A 13,401-nucleotide genomic window follows, 5' to 3' on the forward strand; every position below is an offset into this window, starting at 1 on the left:
TTAATAGGGGTACTGTTTTCCCTTGCTAATGGTCCAAGTACACATTATATGTGATCACATCCCAATGACCCTTTCATTGTTTCTATGAAAAGCCATCTGGGGAAGGTGTAATTCAGAGTGGAGAAACAACAGGAAGGGGGAGTGCTTAGTCCTTTCCTTGCTCTCCATTCCTGATTCCTTCCCTCTGGAATGGCTTTTCCTGGTGTAGGGTTTTGGTGAAGCAAAATTACTGGATTTAGCTATGAATTTATATATGAAAATAGTTATACCCTAATTTTGTAGGGGTGACAATATTGCCTAAAATAGATATTTCCTTCCAGTGAAAGGCTGAATTATATGTAACAGCTTTTTTTTTTTTCTGCAGTGGGATGAACTCACCTTTCAGCAACTATAAATAGAAATACTTCTACATTTAGGCTTCCAGAGGCTAATTCAGCACTTTGTCAAGGTTATCGCCATGTAAGTGGCAGTGTTATCATATAACTTACTCCCAACATCTTTAGAACTTTTTAATGAGTAACAGGAGAATGCTATTCATAAACTGCTACATGAAATGTGTATTAGTTTTTTTTCTTTCAAACCTCATTAAATTGGTATTTGGGTGCTAATTGATCTTGGGCAACTTCAGGGCCTTCAAGGTTCTCCCTTATGATTCTTTATCTTAAAACCAGATTTAGATTGGTTTCACATAGATGCTTGGTGCCTGCAAAGCTGGACTTATGGCCATCCTAACTAAAACTGGTCATAAGGTCAGAAACATGCACACATTCCACTTAATTCTTCATTGTGTGAAATTGTCATGGCAGTTTAAGACCACACTGCAGGAATGAAGTAATGAAAACTATGCAGGGGAGATTCCTACAGCTTCTGTACAAATTGATAAATATATGGATGAAACAGAATTTATTCACATAATTGTTACCAGTAAATGGTCACTCAAAGTCACAATGCTCTTTCCTAAGTGTCTTTTTAAGACAGGAACTGGCTCATGACAAAATGTTCATTTGAAGGCTCCTCAAATTGAGGTATTCTGGTGGGTCCCTGTGGCCACTTAGTGCCCATAACCACTTCTTTGAACACCCCATAAGTGGTTGTAGGTACTTTAAATGCTGCCTCTTCTCACATATGCTGAAGACCAAGCTCTGCTTCCATCTTTGTGTCCTGGCACCAGAAATTGAGACTAAAGGTCATAAAATTGCCTATAAAGCAATATTTGCAGGACTGCTTTGCAAAAACAGATGTGAAGTAGGGACATTCAGCTGGATTGTCTGACAGTTTATTTTGAATCTAAGACATATTGGAAAGATTCAGGAAAACACTTACGTTTTGTGAGACCAAGAAACCACCTGAGTTTGTGGAAAGAAGCACTTAGGTATTTTAATTTTTCTTACTAAGTAGGATCAAAGAACTTAGGCAAATTACACTTGTTTCTTTTTGTTCTTATCCTATTGGAGTTTTGCCAAGCCAGTGTTACATAAACGTAACACTTACAATTCCACAAAGGCATAATTGAAAATGTTTCTACAATCTTGTCCAGGACAGAGCCTATATTCTCCAGAATTAAGGCCATAGTACTCAAGCATGGCAAGAAGAGGAATGCATGGCTAACACATAGCATCCATCTAACCAGAGTTATGTTAGGGCCCAGTCCTATGTCAGGGCAGAAAAAAATCATTTAACGCCCAGCTTTCTCCAGCCAACATATGATTGTGCCCTTAGAGGCGTAAAGTGAACAGGTTTTGGTGGGTAATAAAGGAGCCATAAAAAGGCACATAAACAATAACATTTTACTTGTCCCAAGTGTCACTGATGCAGTTTTGTCAGCTACTATCTTGCCAAGTGATTAGTGGCGGGGGTGGGGGGGAGAAAATGCTGTTAAATCCTTTGTACTTCACATCCTGTTTTTAGTTTCCTGTTGCCAACATTCTCTTAGTTCTTTGGGTCAGGAAAAATGTTGATTAGTGCACTTTTGCCATTACATTCAGAAAGCTTCTTGAAGTACCTGGAATGTCATATATAATTGTTCTGAAAAGACAGTTGATGTCTCTGTCCTAGGATCAAGAGGAGAGGTAAGCAACTTATAGCCCTCCAGGTATTTTGACTTGTAGTTCCCATCAGCCTTAGCCAGAATAAAGAATGACAAAGGATGATGGGAGCTACAGGCCAAAACATCTAGAATTTAATTTCACCCAGAAAGGGATGCAGGAGCAGTATAAAAACAAAAACAAAATCAAAAGGATTCCTCACCATAGAACATCCAAACACCCTCCAGCCTTAACCAGGCCCTGGGAACACACCTGCATAAAAATGTATGTGCTAGCGGCTCACCTTTATGATGGTTCACAGGTGAAGTTGGAGGGTTCTTATGAAACCTGCATAACAGGCTTACAGACAAGAAACATTTCATTGCTTTGTATAGCTTTCATTGCTTTTTTTACATACATTTAGCTACTTGTACAATCATTCTGTAGACTGAAGAAGCCCCGAAACAACGTTTTTATTGTTCTTCATTTCCAGTGGTTGATGTGGGGGAAGCAAGGGAGGTGCTAGGAGACATCTGTCTGGAGGAAGCACCCTGGGCACCACTTGGTACATTAACAGTAATAATATACCTGTTGAGGGCCTCATAAATTTACAAGGGTCTAACAAAGTCACTCATGAATAGGAACTCACATTCCAGTGTAATAGAATGCAAGTCCATTTTCTAAAGGAGCTAAATGTGAAAATAAAATCATCTTCTAATGCTAGCATGGGCAACACTTTGTCGACTGAGCACCATGTTCACTTGGAGGTAATCTCTTGGGTGCTTTACAATGGCAGTGGGAGGGACAAAAGCTTGGAAGTGGATAAGGCAAGAGTCACCCCACAGGTGCATGTTTAGCCTTTTCCTCACACTGCAAACAACCCCAGCAACTGGAGGGTATTTGCAAAGAAAATTGCCCTGCAGCATGCAATGTCGCAAGCCCAATGAACAATGCGAGTTTATTCTTGTTTATGTAGATTTATGTCCACCATGTTCAGTGAAAATTGCTCCTGAATAAGTGTGCATAGGATCACAGCCTTAAAATGATTCTATTCATAGCTTGATAACAGAGTATTTGCACAATGCCGTACACTGCAATGGTGAGTTAAAAGTAGAATCAATAAGTACGGGTTTCAGATCTTTCATTCTTACATTATATTGCAAGATTTCAGATCAGATTATGCATATTGTTACTATACCCATGCCTTGACCAAACAAATTGCCATCAGTGCATCCAAAACACATACGAATAATTCAGTGAGGATAGATTTGATATAGTGTACATTTTTGTATCAACATACTATCCACCAGTAACTTAGAATGTCTAACCTTCTGGATGCAGCATTTTAATGTACATCTTATTAGCCAAATGTCAACTGCACAAATTGTACTCCCATGTAAAGAGAATGTGCATGAACAGTCATGCAAGACATCCCAAATGGGGGGTGGGGGAATTCATTCCACTGCTCTTATTGAGTGAACTGAGGACAGGTAAACAGTTAACTTCAGAATGAATCATACAGTACACAAAAGAGGAATGAGAGGGAGGAGATGGAATAGTTGGCAAAAGAAAGCATGACATCATAAAACTGCACACAATATACTCATGTTTTTAAAAAATTCTGCTTGAGGGAACCTGTGGGCAGTTGGTTTGCCACTGTGTGAATGGAGTGCTGGACTAGATGAACCACTGGTCTGATCCAGCATAGCTTTCTATGTTCTTATGTTTTTATGAATATTGTAAACAAAAAAAATCCTAAACTGGGAGGGGGAAGTAGTTTTAATCTCAATCTAGCTACATGTTTCATATGTGTGGAAAATTTGTACTGTACAAGCCCAAAAATGAAACTGAGAATGAACTCAGTGGGGCTTACTTCTAAGCAGATGTACACAGGATGAAATTGTTTCTGGTACAAAGAAATAGTGTAGCTTGTTGAAGTTTGTATGTTTTGAGGCTCAAACTGGTCCTGAGCAAGATACAAAGTTGTGCCATTGCACTCTGAGAGACAAAACACACTGCAGCAATTTCATTCAGCTGTCTGTCACTAGAAGTGCTCAGAAAATCAAGTTTTGAATCATGCATATTTGGCAACAAATAACCTCTTGACCTATTCAAAGAAAAGCGTTCCTTGAAGTGTCTGCCCAAAAGTTGTCTAGCAACAAGGAAACAGTTGTGCATGTTTTGTTAGTCTGGTTTTGGTCCTGCCATTCTTTGGCTTACTGGGCACCGGAACTGTACTTAAGGTGTATTTTATCTGTTGGAAAATCAGATTATGTTTGATATAGTATGGAATCAGTGCTACCTTCCTAGTCAAAACAGACTGTCTTGTTCCAGAGCAGAAATAGGAAACCAAACATGATCCGAGACCATTGTGTGTGCCACTGCCTGAGCTGTGATCCTGCAACACAGGAACCTATTCATTATTTCTGCAGAACTGCTGCTGGATCTCAATAGACACATGGCAAATTGAACTATAGGTCCAAAACAGATATAATTTTATGTCCATATCTAAAGCCATGCCTTTTTTCATTTTTACTTTAGTGTACATGCACGTTTACTTTAGTATGGGTGCCCAATCCATATGGAAACCCCTGGTGTATAGGGTAGGAAAGTTTTAAAGATCCGGCTTGGTCTTACTCTAGAGTAAAAGTGAATAGACATCACTGTTAGCTACTAAGTTGCATCCCTTTTGATATTTAGCATTATCCTTAGTTTGCAATGTTAAAGGAATATGCCCAGACTGTTTCTATTCTGTATAAAATGACTCGGATGACCAGGGTAGGTCACATATTAATTAGAGCAGGTGTCAACACCTGGCATTTTGCCCGAGGCTCTCTAAAACCTGATCTTGTTATGCCATAACCATATGCAATAATAAACCTGCCTTCAGTGGTGGTTCTACCTTTCAATCTTTGTCCTCCATAAACAAGTCCAGCTCTATCAGGCCTGATCCATCAAAGATGTTGCCACCAACAGTCCAGGAAAGATGGCAGGAGACAGAGTGATAAGATGAAGCTATACAAGAAGCAAGGGCACAGTCAGGACCCTGGACAGAACCAAAGGTACTAGTTCAAAGCTATAGCCAGCAATTCTATCTCTAAGATAAAGAGGCACATTATCTCATTATCAGCATAGACCAACTGCCAGTCAGTCTGGCAGCTTTTCCTATTGTGTGTTGCTTAAAGGGCAACTGCAGTTTACTCCATGCATTTTCACACAGATCTCTTTTCTTTCTTGCTAGGAGCATTTCCACTTTTGACCTGGAAAAGGAAATCCCTATATCAGAAATATCCTCCAAGTTGACAGTTAGATGACCATGCATATTATGGGTCAATACATCATTATTTGAATAACAGAAAGGTCAAGCAGTTTGTCACAGTAAGAGATTTGTTATTGTCCCAAACTTGAATTGGTTTCACCTGTACTTGCCTGATAAGGAAGCTTAATATTGTGTAGATTACACAAATACAGATGTGATCTAGATTACACATCTGTGTCTCAGGAAACAAACCATAGATAAGGTAACTTTATAGTTCATAAAGTAACTTAACAGAATAATATAACTATTAATTATTTAAAGGTTAGCAATATCTGATTAAGACTAGATATTCCTTTATTGGATTTTGCATGTGTAATCATCTGCCCATCTAAGATTAATATCCATAACAGTTATAATGGAACCATCAAGGGTAATTATCATAGCCATGGCCTGTCGTACATTACAAAAAGCATTGGTTTACTATACTTCAAAGAAGAATAAGAGCTCTGCCAGCATAAAATAAATCAATGATTTGCCTACAAACAGAGAGGCAAAAACAGATATGGGGCGGGCCTTGCACAGGCCGCTGGGTGACAGTGCCCACTCCAAGTTGTGGTGCGCCACTTCTCATTGCTGTGCGCTGTCCTGAGGCTATGCAAAGTACGGCACAGAAATGTTTCAAATAAATAAATAATTGTCACTGTTACTAGCTGTTGCTGCTGCTCCTCATTGTAGTTACCACTTTCCTGTCTGATAGGCAGAAAGCCAGTCAGCATGCAGGCAGCTCCTCCTCACGGCCATCTCTGTCTGGGCCAGAGCAAGAGGAACAAGAGCAGACAGGCACAGTGGAGAAAAGGAGGAAGAAAGCGAGGAGGTTCCTGTCAGCAGGCCCTTGTTGAGGTGTGGGGCCTTGATATGTTCCCAACCGGTCCAACTGTTGGTGACACCCACTCACATCATCATCCCACTCATCATCCTCTCATGCTGCCTTCCTCCACACTGAGGAGCTCAGAGTCCCATGGGTATCTGGGCGTGCATTTCCACCAGCAAAGGGAGAAATGGCCAGTTCTTCCAGCACCGGCCAAGTTCCTGCAGCAATGTGTGCCGCTCAGGTAGCACTAGGAAGAACAGCTTATCTTTTGTCAACTGCAACAAATGGGAAGAACCTGTTAAACTTGATGAAACTTACTTTTGTGTCGACACCTGTTGATCAGTGCTCTTGACCTGTCATCTAAAGATTAGGTATCAAGGTAACATTTCTGGGGAAGATGTTCCACAGATGGGGCACCACTGCAAAAAGGGCTACATCACCGGTTATCAACCTAACCTCTGAAGGCAGATACACCTCTTCAGCTGCAGTGTTTGTTTTTAATGTTTACTCTTTTTTTTAATTACAACAGTGTATTCTTAATTATCTCATTTATGACTTGATAAAAACCCAAGGAATGGTTGGCATTTTAAAGCTTAACAGGTGAGGAGCAGGTACTCCAGATCCAGAAGGATCTGGACAGACTGTGAAAGTGGATGGGGGAACAACAGGGTGGCATTCAGTGAGGCTAAGTGCAAGGTCTTGCTCTTGGGACACAGGAATAGGTACAAGATGGGCGGGGGAGTGGCTGGAGAGTGGCACTTGTGAAAGGGATCTCAGGGTACTTGTTGACTGCAGACTCAACATGAGCCAGCAGTGTAACGACTTCTTAACCAGTGGTTAAGAAGGCAAACACTGCCCTTGAATGTACAGCCACAAGTGTGGTTTCCAGACTGAAAGAGGTGTTAATACTGCTCTGTACAACTCTGAAGTGCCCACAGCTGGAGTACTGTGTCCAGTTCTGGGTTCCACATTATAAGAGAGACATAGCTAGGTTAGAATCAGTTCAGTGCAGGGTCACAAGGATAATAGTTGCATCTTTAGTCTTTACTGTAAAGCTCCTGGTTGTTTTCACTGGGACTAACTAGCCCGGGTTCCCTCTGGAAATAATTTGTTATCCTCCCTGAGGGAAACAGGAGGGGTATGCAAGTCATTAGAAAACAGACAGACAGACACACCACAGCCACTAAAACAAAACGTTTCCATTCCCCACCACCACCCCAAAGGGTCAACCGGGCTCCCTGCAATTCTTGTCCTCCTTATCGTCTAGTTGGTGGTAATGCGCCCTGGGCAGAAGCAAGAGCTGGGTAGCCAAGCCGGCAAAAGGCAGAGCCCTGGCGAGCACGCCCGGCACCGCCTCGCGCCCTGCCTAGCCCAAGTCCCGCGAGCCACCGGATCCGCGGCTGCGGTTCGCTCGCCTGCCCGCAGCACGCGTGACATCAGCACGCGGGGGAGTTCGCGAGGGCGCCGCAAGGATGCGCGGAGCGCAGAGGGCGCAGCCCCCGGAGGCGGAGGCGAGCCAGCAGGCCTTGCGCGGCCGCTTGGCTGGCTGGCGGCCGCGCCGCCGCCGCTGCTGCTGAGGCTGCTGCTGCGGCGGCTGCTGCTCAGACGCCGGCTCGGGCACGCCGCCGCGGCTTCCTGCAGCCAGACGCTGCCGCGCAAGGCGAGCCTATGAGCCCCCGCCGCCGCCGCCGCCGCCGCCGCACGACCAGGCCCAGGAAACGATGCGGCTGCGCTGGTTGCTGCAGGCATGAGCGGCTCGGGAGGATCGCAAGATGTCTTTCAAGGTACGCTTCGCTCCCTCCCGCGGCGGGGCTGCTGCGGGGAGGCTTGCGCGGGCGACCTCCTGCAGGCAGGCGCTGCCGTCGCAGGCCTAGCGGAGCCCCTTCGGCGCTCGGGAGGCAAGTGGCCCTTCCCTCCCGCCGGGGCACTGGTGCTTCGGAGGAGGGCAACGTTGCCCTTATCTCTGACGGGAGACGGGACGCCCCGAGGGAGGCTGGAGGAAGGCTCGCCGTGTACACCATGGGAGCTTTGGGCGAGTCATTCCTTCCCAGGTTTTCCTTCGGGCCACCGGGCTGCGGTGCGGGGTTGCGGTGCGTTGCCGGGGCAGAGGAGGCAGCACGAGGAGACGCGCCTCTTCCACCGTGCAAGGTCTTCAGTCATTCCGGCTGGGTGGCTGTCTTAAGCGGCGATGGAAAAGCTGTCTGCTCACGCCCCAAAGCGGCGCTTTCAGGTGCGGCCAGCCGCACGTGGCGCGGGGCCGGTCCCCGGGCGCCGGAAGCAACGCGCGAGCGGGGCATCTCTTCGGCACCGAGTGCGCATTACTGGGAAGTGTGGTGTATGGAACCCAGAACGAGTAAACAGGCTGTGCTGAATGTTGTTGCTGCTATTGCTATTCTAAGAGCAATCCAGGGACCCGCAAAGGAATTTGCAGGAACAAATACGGCTGACCTAAAAACAATTGGTCAACATAACAATCACAATATGGAACAACAAACTAAGGGGGCACTGCTAGGTGTGTGTAGGCATAAACAAGGCCTGTGTCACCCACCCAACTATACAGGGCAATGCTGGAAGTTGTAGGACTTTTTCTCCTGGGTAAACATGCACAGGGTTGTGGTCTAAACCAATTTTAAAAAAAAAAGTGCAGTCAAGTAGCTGCCAAAATGCATTTGCTTTTGTCAGCCATCAAATGATGAAGCAAGGAACCATGTTGTTCTTCCTCAGAGAAGCCTCCCACAATTTAGCCGTCCTAACTAGGAAGGCCGTTTTTCAGTCTTGCACCTTCATTGTGCGATTTTTCTCCAGAGGGGCATATGAAGTTGGGTTGTACTTGGGGTGCTCAGTCGAATACCTCACACACTGTGCATCCCTGCAGGCTGGCTGCTGAGCACCCCACTCACTCGGAGGAGCTTTGCATGGGTACCTCTATACCAGTTTTTCCAGACTTGGTGCCTTGTCTATCATTCCCACTGACTTTGCTAAAATGCTAAAAGATGCAAGTTTTTGCTAAAATGCTAAAAGATGCAAATGCTAAAAGATGCAAATGTGCTTCTCCTTCAAATGCACACACACAGATGCCAGCATATGCACACATATTAACTTCCATACAACATTACAAATCCCCTGGCTTGTTGGCTGGGGGAGTTTGCTGTGTTGTACAGACCCATTGTGTCTTACTTGGAGTGGCTTATAAGCCCAACTTCTGGGATTCTAAACCACCCCAATGGTGCCATTTCAAAACGTCTCAAATGTTTTAAATAAATAAATGTAATCCAATGCAATGTGCACAAAATAGCTCATCATTACAGAGAGGCCAAAGATGGATGGTAGTGCATCTGCTTTGCATACAGAAGATCCCAGACTAAATTCTTGGTATCTCTAGTATACATAAATCAAGGAAAAGATGGTGCAGAAAAATCTCAGTCTAAAACCATGGAGAGCCACTGCCTGGCAGAATGAGTTTTTTCCTTATTTCATCCCCTACAGATGGATTGAAATACAAGTCCTGTTGATGGGCTGTCTGGCTGTGGCTGATGGGAGTTGCAGTCCAGCATATCTGGATGGTGCCATGTCAGGTGCAGTAGACAATATTGAGCTAAATAGAGAGTGCCAAGTTGGCCTGACTTGGTAGGGGATTCAGCCAAGCCTCCGTTCTCTGAAAGAATCCTACTGAAGAATGCAGAGCATGCCTCCCATGAAATGCCCCTACGTGCATAAAGATCAACCTTCCCAACCTAGTGCCATCCAGATGCTGGGGCTTCTATCAGCCCATCTCTGGGCTCGCTGTCTGAACCTGACTGACAGACAAGCCCAGGGGTAACCTAAATTGCTATGGAGTTTCTTGGGGAAAGCAGCAAGAAATCCTAGTAGCTCAAGCTAAATGGCTGCCAGGAAAATGCTGCTGACAGCCACCGCCAAGCAACACCTGAGTGTGACTGTGCTTTGCTTGGGGCAGAGCGGTGGGGGTGGAGGTACTGGCTAAGCAGACTTAGGAGTCAGGGGAACTGGGCTGATTGCGGCTGCCCCTGCGTGCACTAGGGCTGTCAGTCCTTTCAGCTGGTGGCTCTGGAAGAGCCACGTACAGTACCCCACTTGGGCCATCTCTCCCTGTCCCATGCTGATGCCCACAGGAAAGAAAGCATGTGGCAAGATGCTGCCTCTGAGCTCGGCGAAGGTGACTTGAGGTGCTGCTAGCTCTTCCCATGGCTCATGAGGTCTGCTCATGACTTGGGCTGGAATCCTTGCTCCCCCACCCACCCTACTGATAAGTGGCGACAGGGAATGGGGAGCCTTGCTGCTTTCACAGTGTTCCACGGAATGGCTGTGGGAGGACTGAGGGGCGAGAGCGGAGGCATGTGCACCCAACCCACAAGGAGCCTTCTTGTCTGGTGGGTGCATCCCAGGTAGGGCGGCTTCTAAACCAGACTGCAGCATTCTGGCTTGGTGCACTGTGCACGCTCCTGCTGAGTTGTATTATCATATTGGAGTCTGTAATCCTGTATACCGTTGCTTGGGAGTAAGGCTTATTGAAGCTGAGTAGCCACACCTCGGAATAGTCAGTTATATGTGCAAATCCTTGTCTGTAACAAGGATTTCAGGAGGTCTCCCTTTATTATGTCTGAGTTTATCACCTGCTCAAATATATAAAGAAGAGGACTGTAATATATCAGAAAACAAGCTCCAAGAAATTTAGCTGAAATGAGTTATATGAGGGTTATACAACCTTTGAGCATGAGTTATGCTAGGGTTATGAAGACATCATGACCCACCTGGGTTAGCATGATGCAACAGCTTTTGAAAGCCTTCAAATGGGTAGCATATTTATAATGGTGGTCAGCAAGTGCTGCAGCTCCTCTAAGGTAAAGTAACCCTTGATGGACTGTCAGATCATCTGATTCAGCAGTTGAGAGAGTACAAGAGCTGTAGATTGAGCGAAGGTGAATTGTTTTGAACTGCAGCTGCGCTTTTTGGGAATCCAGTGCAGGGTTTACAGTTGTACTCCCTGCCTTTGTTTATTGCCTGGTTCAAATAAATTCTGCTTGTAGTTTTGTAAACAAACAGATCATAAACATACTCTCAGCCTCCTATCCAAAGTAAACCTAATGCTGCATCAGAGACAGTGAAGAGTCTTGGGGCATCTTAAAGACAAATTTATGTTGGCCTAAGTATTTATGGATACTGTCCTCTTTATCAAATGTATGAAGTGTTAATTAACTTGAAATTGACAAGATTTAGGCCAAAATCCCACTCTGACTGGGGCATGCTGGCAGTTATGGGACTCTTCTGCCTAGACATTCAAAGGACTGCATCCCTCTATGCCAGTGTTGGGTTGGATTGCAAACTGTGTTGTTGGATGGAAATATATGTATAAGCCCCCACTTTCCTGCAAGAACCCCAGGACAGTTTACATAATGTCTTCTTTTCTATTTTATGTTCACAACAACCCTGTGAGGTAGTTTAGGCTAAGAATCAGAGACTGACCCAAAATTATCTAGAGACCTGCATGGCTGACTGTGGACTAGTATCTGAATCTCCTGAGTCTCAGCCCAGCTTTGTCGTCACTGCACTGCACTGGCATTCTAACCATCATGTTGGAATTAAAATGCAGAAATACAGAGGGGTGTGCCACATGAGGAACCAATGGTGTACTTGTGGTCTCTCACTCATGGAAACCTTTTTAGGAAGGTTTCTTGCTCCAGGACCAATCCCATGTTTTCCAGCCATTTTCAGACAACTTTTTGCAGAGTTTTTAACTCGTTTGGCATTGGGTAACACTGGAAAATGGCTGTGTATTTTTGCAATTGCACTATACCACAGTGCCACTTCGAAATTGTTTAGTAAAACATATACAAAGTCAGAAAATTAAAACTCTAGGGGGAAAGAACACATAAAAAATACATGCTTTCCTTCCCAGATGGAAAATAGAAACAGTAGCCTCAGTAAAGCTGTGCAATGAATTCCTCATGGAGAGAAGCCCACTAATGTTGTGAATTCCTCCCTCTGTGAGAAACTAGGTGTGTTCACAATAGTATGCACAATACACGGGATACACGGGAATGACGACAGTGAAAATGCAATCATCATCATCCATTGTAATGTACAAAAGTAAGAAAGTGTTTTATAGCAAAAGGGGAATTTGTACAAGTCTGAATGTCAGGAAAAATAACTTCCAAGCTCTTGTAATACTGGAAATGGTCAGGAAATGTTGATGATAATATAATGGAGACTGAATTTGCAGGACACACTAAGCGGGGTGGGGGGTGGTTTGAAGCTTAGCAAGTTGTAGGAACCGTGTTGTCAAGGTAGATTACATTTGGCTTGTGATCCATGGCTTTGTTATTCAGTAGGGTTTGCTTAATGCTCTGCAGGCTGTCCTGCCATCTGAAGCCAGATGACCTATGGTGGCCGAGGACAAGCCTTGCAACAAGCTAGCCACTTGCCCAGTGCGGCATAATCCTCATGCCTGCCTGGCCAGGTTGCTCCTGGCAAGTGCTAGTGAAAGCTGCTGCACCTAGGACAGTTGTCCTGGGCTTCCCTGCTCCTGCAGCCTGCCACATGGGGCTTGAGGAAGTGGCACATGGGGCCCAAGCCCTACTGGAGGCTTGGGGGGGGGGGCATGCAGTGGCCTGCAGCAGGCACTGCTTCTCTCCCTTCTGTTGATTGCAGCAGCTGCCATGGAAGAGCTGCAGCAGAGAGAACTTTTTTGTCCTGACCCTCCTCTGGGAGGGCCCAGAGAATGTGCACAGGGCAATCAGTGTGTTGGTTGGGGTAGCTGCCAGGAAAACCGATCAAAGCAGCAGGGAGGAGGCACATTCTCCTGGCCCTCCCTAGAGGGAGGCCAGGAGAATGTGGCTTATCCAGGCCGTTGCCTCTCTTGGCGGAGGGGGGCTGAGCAACCTCTCTGCCGGGATCAGCAGTGAGGAGCCCCTGACAATTGCCCCCATGTGCCACTTCGGAGCAGCTGCCATCCTTATTCCACTCTCCTTGATGTCCTTATGGGATGCTCTGGGATGCTGAGAGGAGGTATCTCATGTCAAATCTGGGGCCGGGGAGGGGGGGGGGTAACTCTAAGCCCAGGATAAGCTACCCTGCTCATTGTGTGAACTGTGTGTGCCAGTACCAGATTACAAAGTGCAGGTAGGTAGGATTAGGACAATTAATGCACCTTGAGTAAGATTCAGTTTATTTAAGAAAGAGGAAGGCAGCCTTTCTTGGGGTGGGGCAGAGGACCATATTATGGGCTGGGT

At 45.5% G+C, this 13,401-nt stretch overlaps 1 protein-coding gene across 3 annotated transcripts in view; it reads left to right on the forward strand.

Annotated features, from left to right (window-relative positions):
• Positions 1-7,815: 7,815 nt before the first annotated feature.
• Positions 7,816-13,401, forward strand: part of ANKRD29 (ankyrin repeat domain 29) — a 43,903-nt gene continuing 38,317 nt past the window's right edge. For all 3 annotated transcript variants that reach the window (XM_044424029.1, XM_044424027.1, XM_044424028.1), the window contains exon 1: positions 7,816-7,938. In XM_044424029.1, coding sequence (XP_044279964.1) covers positions 7,927-7,938 — 12 coding nt within the window. In that variant the 5' untranslated portion in view covers positions 7,816-7,926. The remainder of the gene's footprint in view (positions 7,939-13,401) is intronic.

The sequence above is a fragment of the Varanus komodoensis genome, unplaced genomic scaffold, assembly GCF_004798865.1.
Source record: "Varanus komodoensis strain SLA01 unplaced genomic scaffold, ASM479886v1 scaffold14_1, whole genome shotgun sequence".
Classification (NCBI taxonomy): Eukaryota; Metazoa; Chordata; class Lepidosauria; order Squamata; family Varanidae; genus Varanus; species Varanus komodoensis.